This window comes from Pan paniscus, chromosome 1 (genome assembly GCF_029289425.2).
Source record: "Pan paniscus chromosome 1, NHGRI_mPanPan1-v2.0_pri, whole genome shotgun sequence".
NCBI lineage: Eukaryota > Metazoa > Chordata > Mammalia > Primates > Hominidae > Pan > Pan paniscus.
Genome location: NC_073249.2, coordinates 13931816 through 13957157, shown reverse-complemented (window position 1 = coordinate 13957157; position 25342 = coordinate 13931816). Strand labels below are relative to the sequence as shown.

The window sequence follows — 25342 nt, the reverse complement described above, 5'->3', positions numbered from 1 at the left end:
GAAATGGCTGACTAAACAGATTACTAACCTTTCAATATTAAAAATCCTTAGATTTTTCATTTTCATCAAAGAAACTTTTTAGTGATTATGGTGTGAGAAGCTTAAATTAATAACTCAAAACACTAATATTAAAAAATTTAATGTTCCTATTGAGAAAAAGACTTACAAAACAGTTGTGTGTGTGTGTGTGTGTGTGTGTGTTTGCTCTGTCACTCAGGCTGGAGTGCTGTGGCACGGTCTCAGCTCACTGCAACCTCCACCTCCCGTGTTCAAGCAATTCTCCTGCCTCAGCCTCCCAAGTAGCTGGGATTATAGGCTCCCGCCACCATGCTCGGCTAATTTTTGTATTTTAGTAAAGATAGGGTTTCACCATGTTGGCCAGGCTGGTCTTGAACTCCTGACCTCAAGTGATCTGCCCACCTCGGCCTCCCAAAGTGCTGGGATTACAGGCGTGAGCCACCGCGCCTGGCCCACAAAACGGTTTTATAAAATATATATATATATATATATATATTTTTTTTTTTTTTGAGATAAAGTCTTGCTCTGTCACCCAGGCTGGAATGCAGTGGTGTGATCTCAGATCACTGCAGCCTCCGCCTCCCAGGTTCAAGCAATTCTCCTGCCTCAGCCTCCCGAGTAGCTGGGACTACAAGCACGCACCACCATGTCCTGCAAATTTTTCCATTTTTAGTAGAGAAGGGGTTTCACTATGTTGGCCAGGCTGGTCTTGAACTCCTGACCTCAGGTGATCCGCCTGCCTCGGCCTCCCAAAGTGCTGGGACTGCAGGTGTGAGCCACTGCAGCTGGCCTTAAAACATACTTTCAAAAGAAACTCACAAAGACTCCTAGTGCTTTAGAAAGAAAGAAAGAATCGCATACACTGATGCTTTTTTTCAGCTTAATAATTAACCCAAAGTGTGGCAACTAACTTAACCCTGCTAATACTCAGTTTCCTTATCTCTACATCGGGATAAATAATAATACCTATCTCATAATAGGTGTTAGCACACTCCTTGTACATATAGGTATCCACTAAATATTGGATACACAGGAAGGTACAAAGGTATTATAAAATATTTATATTTATTAAAACAAATAATTGTCCTCATTTTTCACTATCATTACAAGAGCTGACATTTACTGCATACTTAATTTGTGCCGAACACTGAACTAAGCAGTGGAGATAAAGAAATAAAACATGTTGACTAAAAAGGGTAAATGGACATCACAAGTAGAAAACAGTAAAAACAAAGGTAGTTCTATTGTTTCTTTTTCATTTGAGACCATGGTTACCTAGTTTAGCACAAAAACCACAAATATACAAAAGAGTTTATATATATTATGGACATAAGTTTTCATACAAATACATATAAACAAAGGACAGTGTTTTAATCCCATTTCTAAGTCTCTGCAATTGTTAGTCAATGAGCAGGAAAATGAGAGAATGAGAATAAAGAGTTAGCAGATTCTCAAGCACAAATTGTAGAGAAAAGTTTATTAATCATCACCAGGTGTGCTGGCTCACGCCTGTAATCCCAACATTTTGGGAGGCTGAGGCGGGCAGATCACCTGAGGTCAGGAGTTGGAGACCAGCCTGACCGACATGGAGAAACCCTGTCTCTACTAAAAATACAAAATTAGCCGGGCATGGTGGCTTGTAATACCAGCTACTCGGGAGGCTGAGGCAGGAGGATCACTTGAACCTGGGAGGCGGAGTTGCAGTGAGCCGAGATCGCACCATTGCACTCCAGCCTGGGAAACAAGGGCGAAACTCCATCTCAAAAAAAAAAAAAAGAAAAGAAAAGAAAAAAGGAAAGTTTATTAATCATGAGAACAAAAAACCTCTACACCACTAAATGAGTCTATCTTTGTTAAATATTTTGAACAGAACTTGGTATATGATAAATGCATACCTAACAAATATGTGTTAATCTTGAGAACACAAAAATTTTATTGAATGTCATTAACATAAGGGAAAAAAAACATTAGAGGAGAATTTGGCTAATTATTTTTAGTAAGGGAGTGAGAACATACAAAACAGAGACAGAGAATAATTTTGACCCATTCTGTCTCTCGATATTTGAGAACAAATTAGTTGTCAAACATGAGAGTAGTACTTTCAAAGTGTCTTTTGTTTATCAGCGGATCTTCAGTTTATAGCTTATTAAATATGAAGTGAGGGGAGGACATATTTGTAAAAGATGTGGGCTGGGCTCAGTAGCCCCCACCTGTAATCCCAGCACTCTGGGAAGCCAAGGTGGGAAGGTCACTTGAATCCAGGAGTTCAAGACTAGCCTGGGCAGCATAGGGAGACCTCGTATTTACAAAGTATTTAAAAATTAGCCAGATGTGGTGGTCTCCACCTGTAGTGTGAGCTACTCAGGAGGCTGAGGTGGGAGAATTTTTGAGCCCAGGAGGCCAAGGCTGCAGCGAGTCAGGATCACACCACTGCACTCTAACCTGGGTAACGGAGTAAGCCTCTGTCTCCGGGAAAAAAAAAAAAAGGTGGATCTCACTGTTTGATGCAAATGACTCAATGGTCTTCAGGTAAAATCATCATAGGACAATTCAGACATATCAAAATTTTAAAGAGTTCAAGATAATTCTTTTTTCTTCTTCTTTTTTTTTTTTGAGAGGGAATCTTGCTCTGTTGCCCACACTGGAGTGCAGTGGCGCGATCTTGGCTCACTGCAACCTCCGCCTCCTGGGTTCAAGCTATTCTCCTGCCTAGCTGGGATTACAGGCATGTGCCACCACGGCCAGCTAATTTTTTTGTATTTTTAGTAGAGACAGGGTTTTGCCCTGTTGGCCAGGCTGGTCTCGAACTCCTGACCTCAGGGGATTTGCCCACCTCGGCCTCCCAAAGTGCTAGGATTACAGGTGTGAGCCACCACACCCCAGCCAAGATAATTCTTAAGAGATACTGATTATTAACTTCAGTCTCCTACTTGAAATTTAAAACCTTAAGTGATTTATCCAATTATATGCTGTCCAGAAAAAAATGCATTCTTATTGCCACAGAGTTAAATCTTCATTAAAGTATCATATATAGCTAATTATTAGTTGAACCTCTATTTGCTTTAAGAGCTACAAATTATTTTGTCTACCAAAAGATTACTTGAAAAGCAGCCTAGTTATGTCCGTGAAAGATATTAGTATATGTTCCCTTTCTAAAAGTCAAAGAAAATGGTCTATACATGGCCCTTTCAACTTGCTAAAGAAGCTAGTGGTTATGAAAAACAGAGAGATAAAAAGCTCAAAAGGCTTTCTGTCATGTCTTAACAGTTGGAAATACAAGAACTTGGGACAATCATGAGGATACTCCTGATAATAAATCTTGAGTACCTCCTCAGAATCACAAAAAGGCAACGTGAGAAAACAAGGAAAAAATGCAAAATATTCAACCTGGAATCTAAGGAATTGCAATCTTTTGGAGATAAAAACATTAAAAAGTAGGTAGAATTAACAATCTACTGTAGAGAAAATTGAAGAGTGGGGTAATGTATAATTGCAGTCATGATTATATAGGGAGTACCTAAAAGGCAAGATTAAGATCAAGGATGGAAACACCCTGATTCACTAAGTATGAGGAAAAGGTCTAGTTATCCTTGTCAACCAAGAAAGATTCTGTTGTTCTTTTGCAATCTAGACCTACATGGACTTAGGAGCTTTAAAAGTTTGCATCATGAATTTTCTACCGAGAGAGAGAGAATTCAACTTCCACATAGCTAAACCTCTAAGATTATCAAGATTTTGCCTTTCCTGAATGACATCAAGAGTTCTTTGTATTCAAAGACAACGTTGAAAGTAAGCTTAGTGTGAACTAAACAATGCTAAAAACATTTCCTCATTTTGTACCTATGAAAAACATTAGTAAGAAAATAGTTTTCTTCATAAACTTATATAGTTTGAAATTAAACTCTTGTATACTGAAGCTACTCACCAATGCAGGAAACCACAGTGCTTTCTTTTTATCCAAACTAATGTAATCTACACATACAACTTTGCCTAGTAGCTCATCAATCTGTTTCCTATCATCCTCATCTTCATCACTGGAGGATGATGAAGACTCTTCCTCTGGTCTAGGGAGAGAAAAAAATAAAATATTTCCATTTATCCTCACAAAGAATAAGCATGCCAATGATGAATATAGGTATTCCCAAACTCTTATTACATTTCCTAAGACCTGTAAAATGGCTAATTTAAATCTTAAATCATTTTCTAAATTTCTAAAAAATAACAGCAAGAGTTTATCATGAGAGGAAAGCACATCATTTTCCCAAAAATATTTCTGGTTTATTTAGTGCTACTGTAAAAAATTGAGGAGGAAGATCAGGACAAATAACTGGTTCCCAAATCCTCAAAAAGGTGAAGGCCCCATATTAAACATCCCAGTATTACACTAAAATATACACAATCCCAATCTCAAATTAAAGGAATTCTGGAGACAGTAATTCTATATCTCCAGTACAAAGTTAATTTTAAAAGGTAGGAGAGCAGACCTTTATTAACTGAGGTTAGGTTGGGAAGAGGAGGCAATCTGAAAAGAGATCACCACTGCTATCCATAACAACAAATACACACGAATTAGGTATTCATAAAATGTCCAATAAGCCTCTTTTGTATGATGCTAAAAACTTTCAAAATTAAAAGAAAAACAGAAAATCCTTTCAGTAACATTAAATATTGGACTAGTAAATTAGATAACTGTCAGAAGAAAAAGGAAGTATCTGAAACCATCAACTTGATGTTTGAGGAAAGTGTAGTAAAAAGGAAAACAAAACAAAAAGCTATTCCAATTTGAATCTGATTCTAATAAAGAATCAGCACCAAAGAAAATGCCCAGAATGAGTAAAGACTAGGAAATGTTTGATGGACAACAACATATGTCCTTTTTAGAATGGCTATTATTGAATACCTACAAAGATAAAAGTGTTTTTCAGATAGTTTGCAATGATCAGTTTCACTGCCCAAAAAAGGAAAACAGATTAAAAAACTTTAAACATGATTTACCTATTTAGTATACTATCTAGTATACTCTGAATTTGTCTTTGATGCCTTTCCAAAAGTATGACAAAGTAACCGTCATGCCTTTATATTTATATATTCCAATATAAATGTAAACAAAGTGAAAACTATTTTTTTCTTTTTTGAGGCGGAGTCTAGCTCTGTCGCCAGGCTGGAGTGCAGTGGCACCACCTTGGCTCACTGCAAGCTCCGCCTCCTGGGTTCAAGCAATTCTCCTGCCTCAGCCTCCTGAGTAGCTGGGATTACAGGTGCCTGCCACCACGCCCAGCTAATTTTTGTATTTTTGGTAGAGAAGGGGTTTCACCATGTTAGCCAGGATAGTCTCGATCTCCTGACCTCGTGATCCGCCCACCTCGCCTCCCAAAGTGCTGGGATTATAGGCGTGAGCCACCTCACCTGGCCAAAAAAGTAAAAACTATTATAATAATATTAAGCTTTTTAAAGTGACATGGGGAATACCACCCCCTTGATTTCAATGATCAGTCAAATAACTTAAAAATTGTTCCCTGGCAGAAACAAAGCACATCTTCAAAGCTTGCTATTGAATAGAAGTACTGTACTTTGGCTGGGAGTATTGTACTCCCAGCACTTTGGGAGGCGAAGGCAGGTGGATCACCTGAGGTCAGGAGTTCGAGACCAGCCTGGCCAAAATGGTGAGACCTCGTCTCTACTAAAAATACAAAAATTAGCCAGGCATGGTGGCGGGTGCCTGTAATCCCAGCTACTCTGGAGGCTGAGGCAGGAGAATTGCCTGAACCCGGGAGGCAGAGGTTGCAGTGAGCCGATATCGCACCACTGCACTCCAGCCTGGGCGACGGAGTGAGACTCCGTCTCAAAAAAAAAAAAAAGATGTATTGTACTTCAATGGCACTTAAAGAAGTTCAATCTCTACTTAGAAAGTAGGTAACAATAAGAAAACTCAACTACCTTTACATTAGTGGAGAATAAGACCCTACACATAGACACACAGCTTGGGACAGTAACGACAGTCCTCACAAGTCTGATTTCTACTTGATTTACAAGAGCTTAAGAGTAGTGACTTTTTTTACTGTCTAATGACTACAGGATACAACCAAGCTTAAAATCATAATTACTGCTTTCTCAAAGTAGCCACAGAAGACTCATTCAGCTAGGGGTTTATGAACACTCTATTATCAGTAGCAGCTAGAAAGCTACAATGTCAGAGATAACATGTATCAAAATCTGTACAACATAGAGAAAATTGGGCTTTATTTGACTAACAAAATTATCTGCATCATTGTAAAAATTGTAACTTTTCTTAAGACTTAACAAGTGTTAAGACTTCAGATTTCACAGTATATCAAAAAGAAAAACAAAACACCTTTGTTCAGCTAGCTGAAACATCTATCCACCTTACATATAAAATTGCAAGGTTCCTGTCTAAAATCATCTCCATTTTTAGACTAGATGCCCCTTCCCCCTCACCTACTCAAGACTTTGTTCCACCTTATTCAAATTTACAGTCCCTGCCCATCTACCTCTTTTCATTTTGCTCTTCATTCCCACAGCATTCACTTTTATCATACTATATAATTTACTTATTTCTTATGTTTATTCTTTTTTTTCACACCAAGTATGTGAATCCAATGTTTAATTCGCTATCTCCTCCCCTGAGAGAATGTAAGCTCTCAAGTTGAAGATTTTTTAAGTAATTTTTTTTGTTTATTGATATATCTCAAGTACCTGAACAATGCTTGGCACAGTATAGATGCTAAATAAATACTTGTTCATAAAATAAAAAAGATGCATTTTTTTTATTATGGTATTTCTGATTTTTATTCTAAAATCACAAAATGTATACATCAGTGTAAACCATACTATTACACATGAAGCTCCTTAACTTTTCCTTTTAGAGGAGCTTAGCCAGAAAACTGTTTACACAGGTACTCAATAAACTAATGAACTAAAATTAATGAGCATCCAAAATATTTTACAGGAGCAAAGACAGAGCAAGCAGAGAGCCTGCTTGATTTTTATTCATTTCTGACATTGTTATTTCTTTGGTGACAAGGTATTTGTAGAGCCACAACAAAATAATGCACTGTCTCTATGAAATAAAATCTGATGATGTCACTAGAAAGAAAGCTAATTACACGGAAATTTTTACCATAATACTCTAACAGCCAATCACTTAAAGCTGATCACACTTCACTATTAACTCTAATTAGTTGTAAATCAAGAAAGACGAACTTTAGACAAGATATGGGCCAAGGAATACCAAATAATGATACAAATTGAGCTAGAAACAAGAGGCTCAACCTTTGACATGCAATTCTGATTATTTTTTATTTTAGGCAAATCAGTTTACTCAGTTTCAAACTTTGTAAATTGAAATGTTCTATTAGTATCTGGAAGACTGACAACGTATACACACTTTCTTAGAAACACACAGAACCTATGTACGCTTAACTATAAAAGGGTTTTAATTTTTTTCTCAATTTTTATCAAGGAGGAAATGAATCAAATTCTCATATTAAAATAAAGCGGCAAAATAAAAAGATCTTCTGGAATTAGTGATGATAGTTACACAATTTTATGAATATACTAAAAACCACTAAACTGTACACTTTAAAAGGGTGAAGTATTGGATACAAATCTACAGATTAAAATATGAGTAAATTTTATGATACATGAATTATACACTAATTTAAAAATGTGTTCAGATCTGCAGGCCTGTATTTAAATAGCAAGTATAAACCAGGTATTGGGTAAATCTTAGCACTGTTACTGGGTAAAATCCATACTCATAAATAATCCCTTGTTAACAAGATTCATTGTAAACCTTATGCTTTATCTTTTTTCTGAAGGGGAAAAATATAACAGCAAATAGACTGCTTTCCTATTGTAGCAGTTGCACATAAACTTTTGCCAGATTATGGGAAAACAACTTCAAGAGGAGAGGGACAAACAAGTATTTCCATAATTTCAGGTATTCTATTCTTCTGGATGACTTAAACACAATCGCTGCAAACAATGGATAAGTTATAAGGAGAAAATTCAATCCAGTAAAACATTGATTAAAAGAATCAATAACCTGCTTTAAAAAAATTTAGCTAGAGGATGATAATCATTAAAAAAAGAAAATACTTGAACTTACTAGGATTAAAGGTAGAATATACTGAAACTCAATTTAATGGAAGATGTTAAAAGTAATCAATTTTGGAATAACTAGGGGTAGATTAACTGATACGTGGAATAACAGCTGCTAAAAGAAAACAAATTTGGTGATACATCACTCCAACAACGAAGTCCCGGGAATCCTAAGAAGAGATAACTTTACATATCTTTGTACAAAAATACATTTTAAATGGCAATCTGAGATCACAGCAAAGACTTTTTTCAATGGAGTAATGGAAGAGGAAATGAAGGTCAGATGAATGCCCTTAAGATCTAGGTTTAAGACTTTTTTGCAGAAAATCACTTTGAAGAAAGGAGAGAACGAACTTTGAGGAAATGTAATCAAGGAGATGGGCATTTCAAACTGTAGTACTTGCCTGTAATGCTTACACACCAAGGCTTAAAACGCCAAGCAAGAGTAACATTGTCAGGTTCCTTGGCAGTGAGAATGACCAACCGTGGTAGAGAAGGGCAAGGAAGAGCAAGCAAAACAAGATTACAGATGGAGCAGGTCTTCATTCCTACACTAGTAATCCTCAACTTTTTGTCTGCATTCATACTTTACACATGTATAACATAATCTCAACAGCAAATCTCTCATTACACATAGAGATTCTCAACAGGAAAACCACTAACTTAGAATGTTTGCTGGAGTCTTTAGAAAGCAAAGATCAACTTATTCAGCAACAAATGCGTGCTTTATTCTCATATTCACAAAACGGACGCCTCAACTAAGAAACGTCTAACAGTTGGGGAACGACAGAAGAGGAAATAAAAAATAACTGACTTTTTAACAGATCATAATTTTTAGTCACATTTGCAGGTCAATATTACGTGATATTGCACAATAAATTCATTTTTAAATTTATTTTTACACTTTAGGATGATGTGTATAAAATCGTAAAAATATGTCTAAATACTAGATGCAATCTTCTAAAAATTAAAAAACTTATTGACAAATAAGAGACTATTTTTCCTATAATATATATAAAAACGTAGAAATTTTTTAAAGTTCGAATAATTCAGCAAGAACCAGTCCTAATTGTCAGACATAAACACCAGGAAGCAGAATTTTTATATATACATGTAAACACATTTTCATATATAAATGAAACTGTTACATACTGGTATTTCATCATGAAATTTTTCATGTCAGTATATGATGTTGATTATCTAGTACTTATGTAACATTTACTCTATAAACACTTAAAGGATATGAATTCACTTAATTTTCACAACACTAAGAGGTAATATTATTATCCAAATTTTATAGATAGGAAGTGAGGTATGAAAAGATTAAGTAACCATCCCAAGATCACACAGCAAGAAAGTGGCAGAGCCAGGATTCAAACCCAGACCAACTGGCTCCACAGTTCATACTATGCCAGAGAATTGGGTTTACAGGGGAGAGAAACATCTCTGGTTTCAAGGAAAGTGTGGGGAGACACAAAATGGTTCACATAAAGGTTTAAGCATTTTTGTTGAGAACTAAGGCATGGACAAGACAGTTACCAGGAAGGGAGGCATGGAGACCAAAAATAATAGCATGAATAAAAGCATGATATTAGAAAACAAGCGATGTATTCAGGAATTATTGACTGGTTTCATTTTGACTACAGCATCAAGATAACATGCAGGGAGAAACTGAAGGCAGATACAGCTGTTAAGTAAGGTTGGCTGAGCATGGAGAACCTCAATCACCCATGCTGAGGAGTCTGAAATTACTATTAGATCTGGTTAGCATTTTGCAAATTACAATTTTAAAATAACTATAAACAATACTAGAAGGAGAAATGAATTCAGGTTCAACTAACAGTCATGAAAATGGACTTACATATGATTAGATCTTCTTCCTCTATTTGTTTTCTTTCCTATGACTGGAGTGCCAAAATGCTCAGGGTTGGTGAGTGGGAGCTGGTCTAATGTCTGTGGGTAAGAACATAAACCCATCAAAAAATTAACACTTTGCAAGTGCCTTCTTTGTTTTAAACCAAATCAATTTAAGAATATGCTCAGATTTTGAGATTAAACTCTCCCCCCAGGGAAGCTAAAACACAGCTTTCCTAAAGATAGAAAATTCTAGTTTCAAAGATATTAGAGTAAAGATGAATAAGCTCATTACTGGAAAAAAAAAGTGAAAAGAAATTTGGCTGCTCTCTCTAGATGATTCATTACCTACGTGAAGGTTGATAGGCATCTAAGAATGATTAAAATACAAAACAAACACAGCTCAGTGGAAAGACAAATGTGAGAATTAAGAAATCTATTTGTAAGGTTAGGGCCAACTGCAGCTCCAATATTAATTTGTACATGGGGAATCATAATCCATAAAATAAAATTATTAGTAAGAAACAAAATTAATTATGAAGATAAAGCATCAATCGCATGAACAAAAAGCCTCGGAGTAAGTTATATTACTACTCTGCAAACATTTTCTGCAATAAACCTTTTTTAATAAAATGTAACATTAATTTAATTTTTTAAATTACATTTAATTTCTACATTTGATTTTTTTCCTTTCCTACGTTTTCTTAAGATTTTCCACAGTTTCTGTTCCTTTCCTCATCCTAAGAAGAATCTTTCCTGTTATAAATAATTTCACAAACATCAGAGCAACTAGAGATTTCCAAGAAAACTGCCCAGATGAAAATAAAAGTGAGGAACTATTTAAGACAGAGACTTCTTAAAGATACAAACCAGGGTGGTATAAGAAAGAGTATCCATGAACTTAGAATTAAAGAGCAGGCATCTAAACTAACTAATGTAATATGTAAAAAGAAATGTTATATAACTTTTTTAAAATTGAGACAATTTTGTTATAACTACAATGAACAAAACTGTGAAAAGATGAACCATATTAACACTCTTTTTTACATAATTCATTAGAATATATGTAAATGTGTTTAAGGTACATAGATGTATGTATCTAACAACGAACAATATGATCAAGAAAAAAGGTACTAGCCATAAAAAAGATTGATTCCTTCAAAAGACTGACAAAAATCATAGCTTTCACAACTCTCATAGGGCAAAAAATCTAATCTTTCAAATTTAGTTTGTACAGCACCTAACCCTGTCCTAATGAACCTTAAATCAGGCATTTAAAAAATATTATTTGGGCGGGGTGCAGTGACTCACGCCTATAATCCCAGCACTTTGGGAGGCCGAGGCAGGTGGAACACCTGAGATCGGAAGTTGGAGACCAGCCTGACCAACATGGAGAAACCCCGTCTCTACTAAAAATACAAAATTAGCCTGGCATGGTGGTGGGTGCCTGTAATCCCAGCTACTCGGGAGGCTGAGGCAGGAGAATCGCTTGAACCCGGCAGGCAGAGGTTGCGGTGAGCCAAGATTACACCATTGCACTCCAGCCTGCGCAACAAGAGTGAAATTCCATCTCAAAAAATAAAAATAAAAATTATTTAGAGGCAAAAACTGTCCTAAACTCAGTATATACCAAACAGAAACTATTTTTATTGAGACAGAGTGTCACCCTATCATTCAGGCTGGAGTGCAGTGGCAGCGTGATCATTGCTCACTGCAGCCTCAACCTCCTGGGCTCAAGTGATCCTCCAACCTCAGCCTCCCAAGTAGCTAGGACCACAGGTGTGCACTATCACACCCAGCTAATTTTTGTTTTTTGTAGAGATGGGGTTTTGCCATGTTGTCCAGGCTGGTCTCAAACTCCTGGGCTCAAGCCATCTGCCCAACTCGGCCTCCCAAACTGCTGGGATTACAGGCATGAGCCACCACACCCACCCGGAAAATCTAGACGTTGCCTGTCATTAACTCGTATGGTGAAAATTTCTATGTAATCTGAAATATTATTTTGGTAATACTGTATCACTATAGAGTATTACTAAATGACTTTATTTGGTAAACAGGGAAAATAAATTAATCCGGATTCACTTTCTGTTAAGCAAACAGATGGATTAAATGTATGCTCTCCCCACCGAAAATTAAGGTTGCTCTCTTTAAAGCAGAAAAATAAAAGAGAGAGAGAGATTTATATCACACAGTGTGATTTCTATTTTAAGTATCTGTTAGTCATTTCACTTGCTACAGGAAAGAAAATTTCTAAAGAGTTGTTTAAGAATCACACATAGTAATTTTCAAATAAGAGACCACAGTCTCTCCCTAGTACATAACAAGAAGAAACATAAGCAATATCTCTGTCCCTACCTCAATGTCCAGGAAAGTAGGGGGATGTTTGTTTCAAGGGACTAAAAAGACCTGGGGGTAGGGTAGAATTTGTCCCATCTTAGACCTAAAGAGCAAAAACCAGAGGCTCCTGAAAGCTGTATTAAAGGCACATAGAAAACTCCGTAGGCCTAGAGGGAAAATGTCTATGGCCCTGTTACCTAAAATGGGCTGCAGAAAATATGGAACTGGGATTTTACCTAAACTTCTCTAGAGTTTTCAATTGCACATAGTAAATACAAAGAAAGAATACCAGATAATTGGCTGGGCGCAGTGGCTCACGCCTGTAATCCCAGCACTTTGGGAGGCCAAGGTGGGCGGATCACTTGAGGCTAGGAGTTCAAGACCAGCCTGGCCAACATGGCGAAACCCCATCTCTACTAAAAATACAAAAATTAGTCAGGCGTGGTGCTGCACGCCTGTAGTCCCAGATACTCAAGAGGCTGAGGCACGAGAATCGCTTGAACCCGGGAGGCAGAGGTTACAGTAAGCCAAGATCATGCCGCTGTACTCCAGTCTGGGCGACAGAGCAAGACTCTGTCTCAAAAATAAATAAATAAATAAATAAATAAATACCAGATGATGAATCTACTTTTGTATAATACTCAAAGTATGAATGGTCTTTAGAAATACCTAAACTGTCCTACAGATGTTAGGCAGCAGGTAACATACTCATTAAGCTGGTTATGGCTAAAACCAGTGGCCTCAGTGTTGGAATTTAAACTGACTGAGGCTGGGCGTGGTGGCTCAAGCCTGTAATCTCAGCACTTTGGGAGGCCAAGGCAGGCGGATCATGAGGTCAGGAGATCGAGACCACCCTAGCTAACACAGTAAAACCCTGTCTCTACTAACAAATATTTAAAAATTAGCTGGGCGTGGCCGGGCACAGTGGCTCACACCTGTAATCCCAGCACTTTGGGAGGCTGAGGCGGGCGTATCACGAGGTCAAGAGATCGAGGTCAGCCTGGCCAACATGGTGAAACCCCGTCTCTACTAAAAATACAAAAATTAGCTGGGCATGGTGACACACGACTGTAGTCCCAGCTACTCAGGAGGCTGAGGCAGGAGAATCACTTGAACACGGGAGGCAGAGGTTGCAGTGAGCCGAGATCGTGCCACTGCAGTCCAGCCTGGCGACAGAGAGAGACTCCATCTCAAAAAAAAAAAAAAAAAAAAAATTAGCCAGGCGTGGGGGCAGGCGCCTGTAGTTCCAGCTACTCGGGAGGCTGAGGCAGCAGAATGGCGTGAACCTGGGAGGTGGAGCTTGCAGTGAGCCGAGATCGCACCACTGCACTCCAGCCTGGGCAACAGAGCAAGACTCCATCTCAAAAAATAATAATAATAATAATAAAATAAAATAAAAAGATAAACTGACTGAAGTGCAAATGTGATCTCTTTCCATGAAAATCCTGAATTTCAGTGTTTATGAAATGGGATTAATTTCAGTAGTTTATTAAATGGGATTAGTGACCCAAAATACTGCCAGTATGAAGCGGCTTTCCTCTTAAAGGACAATGTTATGGACTACTACTACTACTAATACTCTGAATGGTCTTTCAAAAACGTTAAAACTTTTAAAACAATATGAAAAATACCAAATAAAGAGAAAAGAACATACAGATGATAGATTAAATTCCCCTACTGGGTACACTCTGGACCACATCTTCACAGGGCTTAATATACTCAAATTTTAAAATATGTTTGATTGTTTGATTAATGCTTTTTCTCCTCCAACGGAGAGTAAGTATCCAAGGATAAGTTCCATGTTTACATGGCTTGGTTTGATTGTTTGATTAATGCTTTTTCTCCTCCAACAGGGAGTAAGTACCCAAAGATAAGTTACATGTTTACATGGGTTGGCTTAACCTTTGTCCCGGTACCTAGCACTACACAGCTCCGGGCACATGGGAAGGGAATTGAAGAATCACACACCAGTATTCTAATTTCCTTCTAGCAAAACATAAATTAGAAGTACACACCTGCACAGACACACTAAAACTGAACCTCCTTGAAGATATGAAGGATACAGAGCCACTTGTTCATATTACCTTCAGCATTTAACTTACAACTGTCTTATGAACCATTCCAACTGAAAATTCTCCTGGTTAAAAAAAATAATATTTTGGCTATTTCTCTAGACTAAAAAAATAAAATGCAGACCTTCACTTAACAGGAGAAAAACCAAGTCTTCAAGTCCTCATACTCACTGACTGTACGGAAATGAAATTAAAATAATTCCACAAACTCAGGGAGAATTCTGTACTTTATCACTATACTTGCCCCAAAGCTGTCTATATTTATTGTATGTAAACCTTCAGTTTATTCCACACATATTTATTGAAGGCTTTTGTGTAGAAATTGCTAGGAAAAGGGGGGCCTATCAAGTGAGGAAAGAAAGGATATTCCCCTAAAACAGCTTAAAATCTTACAGCAAAAATGAGAAAAGTTAAAAAAAAAAAAAAAAAAAAAAAAAGGTCCTAAAACAAGAATAAGCAAGAGAAGTGCAAAACGACCAAAGGATAAAGAGATCCAATTTGGGTAGAGAGCTCATGAAAGACATCATAGAGGAGGAAGCATTTATAATGGCCTTCAACATAAGTGAGATTCCAACAGGAGGAAACGAGTCAATAAAGGAAAGTATGGACCATAGTCTGAAAATACCAAGCAGTCTAATAAGGCGGAAGTACAGGGAAGTGGTTGAATATGAGACTAAAGGGATAGGCTGGAATTATAATACAGAGAACCTGTCCCAAATTCTAAATTTAAGTGGGAATTCAATCATTAACAGAAGCAAAAATTTTTCAAAACAAAAACATAAAGTCTAATAGGTTAATAAGTAATATTAAAATATCCCCAAAGAAACACTATTCCAAATAGTGTTTAAGTAATAACACTACTAAATAATACTAAAGTAATATTAAAGTAATTAATAATAAATAAGTAATATTAATAAGTAATATTAAAATATCCCCAAAGAAACACTATTCCAAATAGTGAGTAGAGAAAAGAAATAGCTCGGCCACACTGTGTATCAATGAATATCTGTAGACTGGATTAGAGAACATAACACCATTTAGAGCAACATCTACCTTTTAAATTCTGAATTGCAAGCGAGTTAGTTACAAAACTTTGTGAACCCTCTGCTCTTAGTAACATCTTTCAATTTAAGGATATGGCTTTGGTGCTAGAAAGTGCTGGTTAGAAAACCAGCTCTAGCTATCCATTTCCTAATCTGAAAGTTGGGGATAATAATAGTAACTACCTCATAATGTTGCAAATACAATAATGTATGTAAAGCACTTAGCAAAGTCCCTGGCAATTATAAGCACCTCATCTATTCATCCAATTAACACTTATGAAGTTCATACTCTGCATCAGGCACTGTTACAGCAACTAGGAACAAAGCCATGAAGAAGATATACAAAGTCTCTGACCGTGTGACACATTCTAGTGAGGAAGGCAGACAATAAATAATTATGTACTCATATTTTGATGTTAGGGAATAAGACCTAAATCAATCCGAAAGGATGATAAGGAATGGAAGGGACAATTTTAGGAAGGGCAGTCAGGCAAGAGGAAAGGGCATAATAATATCAGCTAATAGCAGTAGCAGTAGTTAAAGACTGTTGTATCTACACATCCTTTAACTACGACAAGGATCAAGTAGATTACAAATCAGAAATCTGTTTTCTAGTTATTTACAAATTTTAAGTCTATTTAAAAACTGCCTAAAGATAATAATTAAAGCCCATTGTATTTTCTCTGTGGACAAATACTGAAACACTTTACATAGACAAAAAAGAAGACAGAACCTGGTGCTCAAACACAGGGCCTTAAACAGGCTTCACAGATTACATCATAAGGGTATTGTGTATTAATGAACTTTCCTGATTAGGAAGTACGTTTACTGAGTTGAGAAAGCAAAAATTTGTTCCTCCCAATAAAAAATATTAAGACATGTTCATTTGTTAAATGATGACTTACTTCACTTTCAGCAAAATGCCTCTCTCCTTTCAGGCACAGTGAAGATCGTCTCAGTGTCTTCTCATCTCCGTCATCAAAAACTATGAGAGGGGGTAAAAATGGAAGCTACTGAAGGATTTTTTCAAAGATCAAAGAGATGACATGTATTACAATTTTCTGAGTGCAAACAGATCTACTATTTAAGACTACATTTGGAATTCAATTCACATTTTATGTTTTCTAGTGAGTAACTTCAAATATAGAGTTATTAAAGTAACTTTTCCAATTTCTAGTGAAAAAGAAACAACATATATGAAATGAAAACATCTTGTATAAAACAGGATATACCAAATAAAAATAAGAAGTTGGTATTTCAAGAGGAAAACATTTAAATGCTAATTAACTCTTCTCAAAATGGTAAAGAAATGCCAAGTTTTCCTACTGACAGATATTGACAGATTTACCTAAGAAAGATTACAAGTATATGCAATCAGACTGCCCCTTTAAAAAAATAACTGTATTTTCATTATTTAAAGTAGGGTTTCTCACCCTTAGCACTGTCACTAGTGACATACTGCACCAGAAAATTCTCTGTTGTGGCAGGCTTGTCCTGTGCACTGCAGGATATTTAGCAGCACTCCTGGCCTCTACCCACTAGATGTCAGTAGCACCCCCTTCCCAGCTGTGACAATCTAAAATGTCTCCAGCTCCAGGCATTGCCAAATGTTCCCTGGGGGTAAATTCATCCCAGTTGAAAACTAGTGACTTAAAATACTAAAATGTCTATTAAAAGGTGATGGAAGTGTTAAGCAACTTGGTTGCAGTAATTACTTCACAATATATTTGCCTATCAAATCATCATGTTACATATACATTTATATGATTTTGTCAATTATATCTCAATAAAGTAGGGGAAAATTTTAATAAAAATAAAGTACTTAAAGCACCCCAGCAAAACCACCATAAGTTAACAGATATGGAATGTATGACTATTTGTATTATATGCATAAATTTGTGATATACATAAATAATTTAGGGATATGCTACATTCCTTAGAAATCATGGGAAGACAGTAACTCTGTTTTAAATAATGTTACCAGATCTCTATTTTAGAAATTACATTTTCTGCCTACCTACTAAAATTAGATTCTCTTCTTTCCTTTTCTTTTTCTGATGCTCAACAGGATCTCACGTTTATTGAGAAATGATTAATGGTTAAAAGAAAGCCAATACCCTTTCCTTGCTGGCTGAACTAAAATTAGATTCTTATACGTTACATAACAAGTTACATTATGTGAAACTGGATAAATAATTTTCAGTACATCTTTAAATGATGTAACTAAAATATACAACATAAGTGTCACATTTAGTAGACTATTACAACCAATCACCATCTAGACTTCCTACATAGAATTGCTCACAGTCTTCTCACTTACATAAAGTCAAATATTTCCTTATGTCTCAAAATCAAATAATTTTCCCTCTATTTTCACCAGGTTTTATTCTCACACCAAAGAAGTATAAACAAAACTCACCTATTCTATCTGAAAATTCTATCAAACTCTGAAATCACCAAAGACATTTTACTAGGTGTTTACTTTCATCTCTGAGGTCATTAAATGGTAAGAATTGTTACCTTTAATAAATAATACTGGAATAAATGGCTACCAATCTAGGACAAACACTTTTTAATCATTATTTTAGAATGTTGGAAAAAATACATACTACTGTAGGTGAAATAAAAATCTATTTGTAGAACAAAAATAAAAATAAATAAAATTTAAAAAGTATAAAAAATTTGAAGAATACATTAGAAAATAGATTTATAACACTGATGGAAGGCTTTAAGATTCAAAACTAAAATTACAAAATAAAAGGTGACCATACAAAAACTGACTACATGAAAATTAAAAGCAGAGACAAGAATAAAGCAACAGGAGAAACATATTTATAACTGAAGTAGTAAACAGTTAATATCCAAAATATATAAAGAACACATATACCAAAACTAATAAGAAAAAGATAAATCATCTCAAGAGAAAAAGGGAAAGAATAAAAGAGCCAGCAACTCAAAAACGGAGAAAACACAAATGAAATTATGTTCCTTTCAATAAACATATGAAAAGATGTTCAATCTCACTAGTAATCATGGGAAGGGCATACTGAAACAAAACTGAGATACTACTTTATGTCCAAATTAGCAAAAAAAATTTTTTAATGACATAAAATCTGACAAGGATTGAGAAAACAGACAGTGTCTTTTAGGAAGGCAGTTTTCATTAACTACTAAAGTTTTTGGAGTATATTTTTCTTCAACCTCTATTTCTCAGTATGTACACTAAAGAAATACTAGGATACAGTAGGTATCCTAATTAAGTACCTAATTAGGTACAAAAGACATTCAATCCAGCATTTATTGTAATAGTAAGAAAACTGGAAACCTCATCAGTAAGAAAAAATAAACTAGTACATCAACTATTATAAAATACACTACTACTTTGTTTCCTGCTGGGACCCACATATATATATACAGTTAAAAGAAATTTCTATTATAAAACAACATGAATATCCTTAACATTACTGAACTATAAACTTAAAAATAGGTAAGATGGGGAAAAAAAAGAAATTTACCTAAGATATACTTTGAAGTAAAAAAAGCTAGAATTCCAATTGCATAATATACACATTAAATAATTTCAATTTTTGTTACATATACATACATATACTTTGGAAATAAATTTTTAAAAGATGTGGAAAGATAAAATCCAGTAACAGTAATAATATCTAGGGTATTAAGAAGTGAATCCAGGAAATTTCATTTTATTTGTATTAAGTTTTCTTTGTGTAACTAAAAACACATTTTTAAAAGAAAATTTATTTTCTTACCTACAGTGTACCAACTCGCATCTGTTAGTTTATTGATAACAGCTTCCTGATACGCACCATCAAGATTCTTCACTTCCACAATAGCTCCTACCTAAAGTATTTTTAAACATGTTAGAAAAACTTTTAAAAGGTAAATGAACAAACCAAAACCTGGGTTTGTTTTCTTTTAACTGAGTGCATGATGGTGAAGAATAAAATGATTATTGACTTCATTTAAAAGTACCAGCAGTTGGCGTGAGCGCAGTGGCTCACGCCTGCAATCCCAGCACTTTTGGGGGCTGAGGCAGGTGGATCACTTGAGGTCAGGAGTTCGAGACCAGCCTGGCCAACATGGTGAAACCCCGTCTCTACCAAAAGTACAAAAATTGGGCAGGCGTGGTGGCAGGCGCCTGTAATCCCAGCTACTCGGGAGGCTGAGCCAGGAGAATTGCTTGAGCCTGGGAGGTGGAGGTTGCAGTGAGCCGAGATCGCGCCACTGCACTCCAGCCTGGGTGACAGAGCAAGACTCTGCCTCAAAAAAAAAAAAAAGTGCCAGCAGTTTTACCGATCAATATTTTTGTACCATCAGTGAAAATGTTAATGTAGTAAAAAAGGCAAATAATACCTAAGTACTATTATAAAGTTTTACCCTTACAACCCCCCCCAAAAGAGTCCTGGGAACCCCCAGGGTCAGTAGATTACACCGTGAGTACCACCATCTGTGAAACTGACTGTCCTTGCCCCGTATTTCCACTCTTCTTTCAAGGAACCTCAGGAAGGATAGGGACAATTTAAAAATTGCTCTGGGGTTTCCTTTTGGCCCTAAACCAGCCAAAGAGCACATAGTGGTTTACCCACACATTCTCTTTTAGCTTGCTCACTGGCAAAAAGCAAAGCAGCACTTATTTCACTTGCCAATGAGGAAAAATGAATGCAAAGAAATAAAACTCTCCAACTGTTAGTGTAAAGGCTGATGACCCTTAAAAGATTTCATTTGCCAGTAGTGGCTCCAAAGAAGTAAGAGCTCTGATTTTTTTGGTTTTCTAACTTTCTCACTTTTCAGATCATCGTGGAACTGACATCACTAATCCCTAGTTCATCACCTATTAATTTTGGAAAATCCATCATTTTAGTAATGGAAATATGGTGGATTAAGTAAATAAATGTAGTCAATGCTTCTTTGATACTCATTTTATTTCTGAATAAACTGTTTGGTTTTACTATCATATCAAGTATTATTTAATATTAAATCTTTTTTTTAAAAGACAGCATCTCATGCTGTCCCCAAGTGCAGTGTACACAATCATAACTTATTGCAACCTTGAACTCCTGGCCTCAAGCTATCCTCCTGCCTCAGCCTCCTTAGTCACTGAGATTAAGTCTATTTTTTCTATTAGTCTTTTTAGAGAAAATTACATATTGAATTTATCAACTCAATAACAAAAGAGCCAATGAATTAATACCAAGTATGATTATTTTTTCCCAAACAACCATTAGAATTAACAATGAATACATGAATTACCTTTAGTGGGCCCTTTATGTGGTCATCCTGAACTTCCACTGTTGAAGAATCATGTCTAAATGTCACCTAGAGATTATAAGTTTAATTAGCCACCAAAAATAAACCAAGCAACACAAGCTCATCAATGCACCAATTATTCATTTGTAGTAAAAGAAATATAAAATAATAGCTGCCTAGTTTATACAACATCCCAATCCCTAAGTAGATTAACTAAAAAATTATTTACAGACAACTGCCCAGACCGTATCTCAGTTTTCAAAAATAAAAGTAATCAATGATAGCACATCTAAATTACTAGATGTTCCACATGTCATTCTTTTTTTTTTTTTTTTAACTTTTTTCTTTTTTGATATACAGTCTCACTCTGTCGCCCAGGTTGGAGTGCAGTAGCGCAATCTTGGCTCACTGCAACCTCCACCTCAGGGTTCAAGTGATTCTCCTACCTCAGCCTTTCAAGTAGTTAGGATTACAGGCACCTACCACCAGGCCAACTAATTTTTGTATTTCTAATAGAGACGGGGTTTCACCACGTTGGCCAGGCTGGTCTCAAACTCCCAACCTCAAGTGATCCGCCCGCCTTGACCTACCAGAGTGCTGGGATTACAGGTGTGAGTCACCACGCCTGGTCCCACATATAATCCTTTATTTCAATACTATCAGTTATGAATTTAGTTGTAAAATTGCTTTTCCTAAAAAATGAGAAAGAAAGATATGGGGATTTTAGGCTATTAGGTATTATATCATTTTGTGAAGGCCTACCTTAATAATAAACAGTAGCAGCAAACACTTAACTGAGATCTGAGCATCAGTCTCTAGTACCAAACATTTAATCTTCACAACAACCCTATTAGGTAGGTATGACTGTTCCCATTTTGTTGATAAGAAAACTGAGAAACAGGCCAGGTGCGGTGGCTCATCCCTGTAATCCCAGCACTTTGGAAGGCCGAAGCAGGTGGATCACCTGAGATCAGGAGATGGGACCAGTCTGGTTAACATGGTGAAGCCCCATCTCTATTAAAAATACAAAAATTACCCAGGCATGGTGGCGCATGCCTGTTAATCCCAGCTACTCCGGAGGCTTAGGCAGGAGAATCACTTGAACCAGGGAGGTGGAGGTTGCAGTGAGCCGAGATTGCGTCACTGCACTCCAGCCTGGGGGACAGGGCAAGACTCCGTCTCAAAAGCAAAACAGAACAAAACAAAAAACAGAAAGTGTAAGTACCTGGTCCAAGTTTACAGAGCTAGACATGGTGGAGCTGATATTTAAATGTAGGCAGTCTAGTTCCAGAACTTTACTGTGCTCTATATCATTACAGAAATCAGAGAATGGGAAACCAGAGGTGAAAAGAGTAAGTTAAAATAATGAGTTCAAATTTAAATATTTAATTAGCTGGTGAAAAACAAGATAGCTTCCACTACTCAGTATAGAAAACAATTGTTTTCTCTAACAAGGGAAAAGAGTTCTTATAGGGATTGAATCATTAACATGGTCTTTATCAGGTATATGTGATAATTATTTTAGGTAACAGGCAGGCCCACTCAAAAACCAGCTATGAAAGGAGATGCCTTATACCCACAGCATCCCAGGCATTTCTGTGTCATACAAAAGCATTATCACACTTTTTATTTAAATCACATGTTTAGATATCTGTGCCCTTCACTTAAACTATAAGCTGCTTACAGATGGAGACTAGGTCTTAACACTAGAGTTTCACCTTTAGATAGAGCTTAGCACATAGTAAACGTTCAACAAATGAAAACAGGTAGTGAAAACATATCAACAAATTTGTTAAAAATATATTAACTTTGAATCATAAACAAATTAAACATGTTAAAAAATATATCCCTACATCTACTGACAAAATCACTGAATGAAATACACTTTCTTTTTCCTTGTGTATGTGTTTTAATGGACATCACCTCCACAGAAACAAATTTTTAGGGCAGCCAAAAAAATTAAAAATAAGCTTTAGATATTCATTACTTATAAGGCACAAGGTACTCTGTGCTATCAATAGAGGCAGTAGAGTCCAGTAAGAGTTTTGTTCCTTTCATTTACAGCAAGAAATGGCAGGACTGCTACATGTCATTTTCCTAGTTCATTCATTATACAGGAAATGTGCAGCTAAGGATGCAAGATGGGGCTTAAATCCAGCCTTTGCTTTGTGGGCCAAAGCATGGGTCCTGGAGTGACACAGCTCCTGTCCAAAGAGAATGTCTTTTCCAACTGGCACAAACTTGCTATCTGCATGCCAAGCGCTGCTAAGAAGGCTTTCCACCAGGAGAGAGGGCTTTTGTCTACTTCACACAAAGGTGATACATGTGCTACCAGTAGTCCTGAAAAAGTACAAACATTGATAAAAAGCTTTCTCTTCCTCTACAGGATAGTACTGGCAAAAAACAGTGCTTGGGGAATACCAGTGTGTGAAGCCAGAACAGGAAATGCACACTATAAAAGCACCAACCACCAAGCATGTGGAAACTGAAGGTAGGGTGGGGCCAAGACTAGCCCCCTACCAGGTTGTAGTTAATTTAAAGGACTTATCACAATGGTTCCTAACCAGGAGTGTAAATTAGAATCACCCAGGTAGCTTTTTCAACACATCCATGCATAAGGAATATAGGAACAGTAAAAGCTCCAGAAGAGACTGATACCCTCCACAGAAGCACAACACCTCTACAGTCTATGTAATTGGTGAAATAAAAACCAATGGTTTAAAAGGTATCTGCTAATCTAGATTATAAATTCCTTGAGGACAGATCAGGTCAATCTCATCCTAATATCCCCATCCTCCTTCCCACCTAAAAGTTCCCTGCAAAAGGTTTGTCACTCAATAAATTATTGACAAATGAATAAATGTCTATATTCAAGTTCACTTGTCTGGTATTTTTCAGTGCTGATAATTTATTAAAATGGAAGCAATTACATTCCTTTTTCTATATTAAGACAAAACTCAAGTACTTTAGAAAGATGTTTCAAGAAAGGCAGAGCATAAGAAGTCAACAACTAGATGTACCTTATTTCACTGTTATCTAAGGCACCATCAATTACAAGTCACATTCTAATTTTATGGCTGAAATAAGAGGGGGTGATGCCTTAAAATTGATGAACTATGGTAGTTCCAATTCTGCCATGAATTTGGCATAATGGCCTTGGAGAAATCACTAACCCTCTCCGAGCCTAATTTTTCTTGTAATAAAATGAAGCAATTAAACTAGATGACTTCTAAGTTCCTTTCCAGCTCTAAAACACTATACAAACAATAAGACGTCTATAGTGAAATGGCATTCAAAATACCAACTGTGATCATCTAATTTCTTTCCAATTATAATACTTTTAAAATAACAAAAAATGCTTTGTTTTGAGGTATTTTTACAACCTTCACTCCTAGAAACTTATTTTGCAGAAAAATCTTAAATACACTCACCAAATAAAAGTTTACATATCAAATGCTGAACATACAATTTATAAAATCTATAAATATTGTACCTTGACTTTGACAAGTCTTTTTGCTGTCTTGATCTTGGCTTCACAAAAGGCTCCTCTGTATTTAGCACTCACATCAGTGCCCACTGTCAAATAGGGAGGCTCATCAAGGGCCTAAAAATGCAAAGAAATATAATTAGATTTAAACTCTCTAATTCTTTCTCATAATCAGACCTCAGAATAGTGAGCCTAATCTTGTTAAGCTACAACAGTTATAATATGAAATGTATGTTAACAAGACCAATCTATAAAATACTATAAATTAAAAAACAAGTAAAATGTTTATCATAAAGACTATTTAAATGTACATCACATAAAATATAAAGGTATCTTATTTCCATTAAATACATATGGTCCATGATATGAATTAGCTCACTCACAAGTATACCCCTCTAGTCACTCATTCATTCAAATATTTATTTATTCTATGACCACTTACAAGAAAAGGGTCCACTGGCCAGAAGGCAGATCTTTAAAGCTCAAATTCTGGGGTGGGGGGGAAATCTTCTAATATTTAGGCTGTATCTTGGCAGTCACCCAGATTCAGAATAGCTCTGTTATATCTCTATCTAGAAAAGTCTAAGGTAGTTTAGTGTAGTGCCTGGTGTGGTGGCTCCTGCCTATAATCCCAGAACTTTGGAAGGCCAAGGCTGGAGGATCACTTGAGCCCAGGAGTTTGAGACCACCCCAAGCAACATAGGGAAAACCCAACTCTACAAAATAAAAAAATAAAAACTGGCTGGCTATGGTGCCATGCGCCTGTACTCCTAGCTACTCGGGAGACTGAAGTGGGAGGACTGCTTGAGCCCAAGAGGTCGAGACTGGAGTGAAAAGTGATCGTGCCACTGAACTCTAGCCTGGGCCACAGAGTGAGACCCTGTCTCAAAAAAGCAAACAAAAAAGAATGTAGTATAGCATATAAGGGAGAAAAGTTAGTATATTTAAACTACTAGTGAAAACTATATGAAGAAAGTCATCTGGAAAGTCTCAAAACTTTGAAGCCAAAATATCTTAAATGCTTTAATAGGAGGGATTCGCTGGATATTTACTCTTCTACCTTAACTAATATTTATGTTTCCTCAGTTTTACATTCAGGTACATTTCTACATTTTTATTTCTAAGGAGTTCTTCTGCTTATA

General features: G+C 36.2%; 1 protein-coding gene across 6 annotated transcripts in view; it reads right to left on the bottom strand.

The window, feature by feature from the left end:
- Positions 1 to 25342, bottom strand: part of ARID4B (AT-rich interaction domain 4B) — a 162549-nt gene that overhangs the window by 69179 nt on the left and 68028 nt on the right. For all 6 annotated transcript variants that reach the window (XM_003824491.5, XM_003824492.5, XM_063595469.1 and 3 more), the window contains 6 exons: positions 24207 to 24317; positions 20717 to 20782; positions 19216 to 19306; positions 16351 to 16430; positions 10001 to 10092; positions 3944 to 4082 (listed from right to left, as the gene is read on the bottom strand). In XM_003824491.5, coding sequence (XP_003824539.1) covers positions 3944 to 4082; positions 10001 to 10092; positions 16351 to 16430; positions 19216 to 19306; positions 20717 to 20782; positions 24207 to 24317 — 579 coding nt within the window. The remainder of the gene's footprint in view (positions 1 to 3943; positions 4083 to 10000; positions 10093 to 16350; positions 16431 to 19215; positions 19307 to 20716; positions 20783 to 24206; positions 24318 to 25342) is intronic.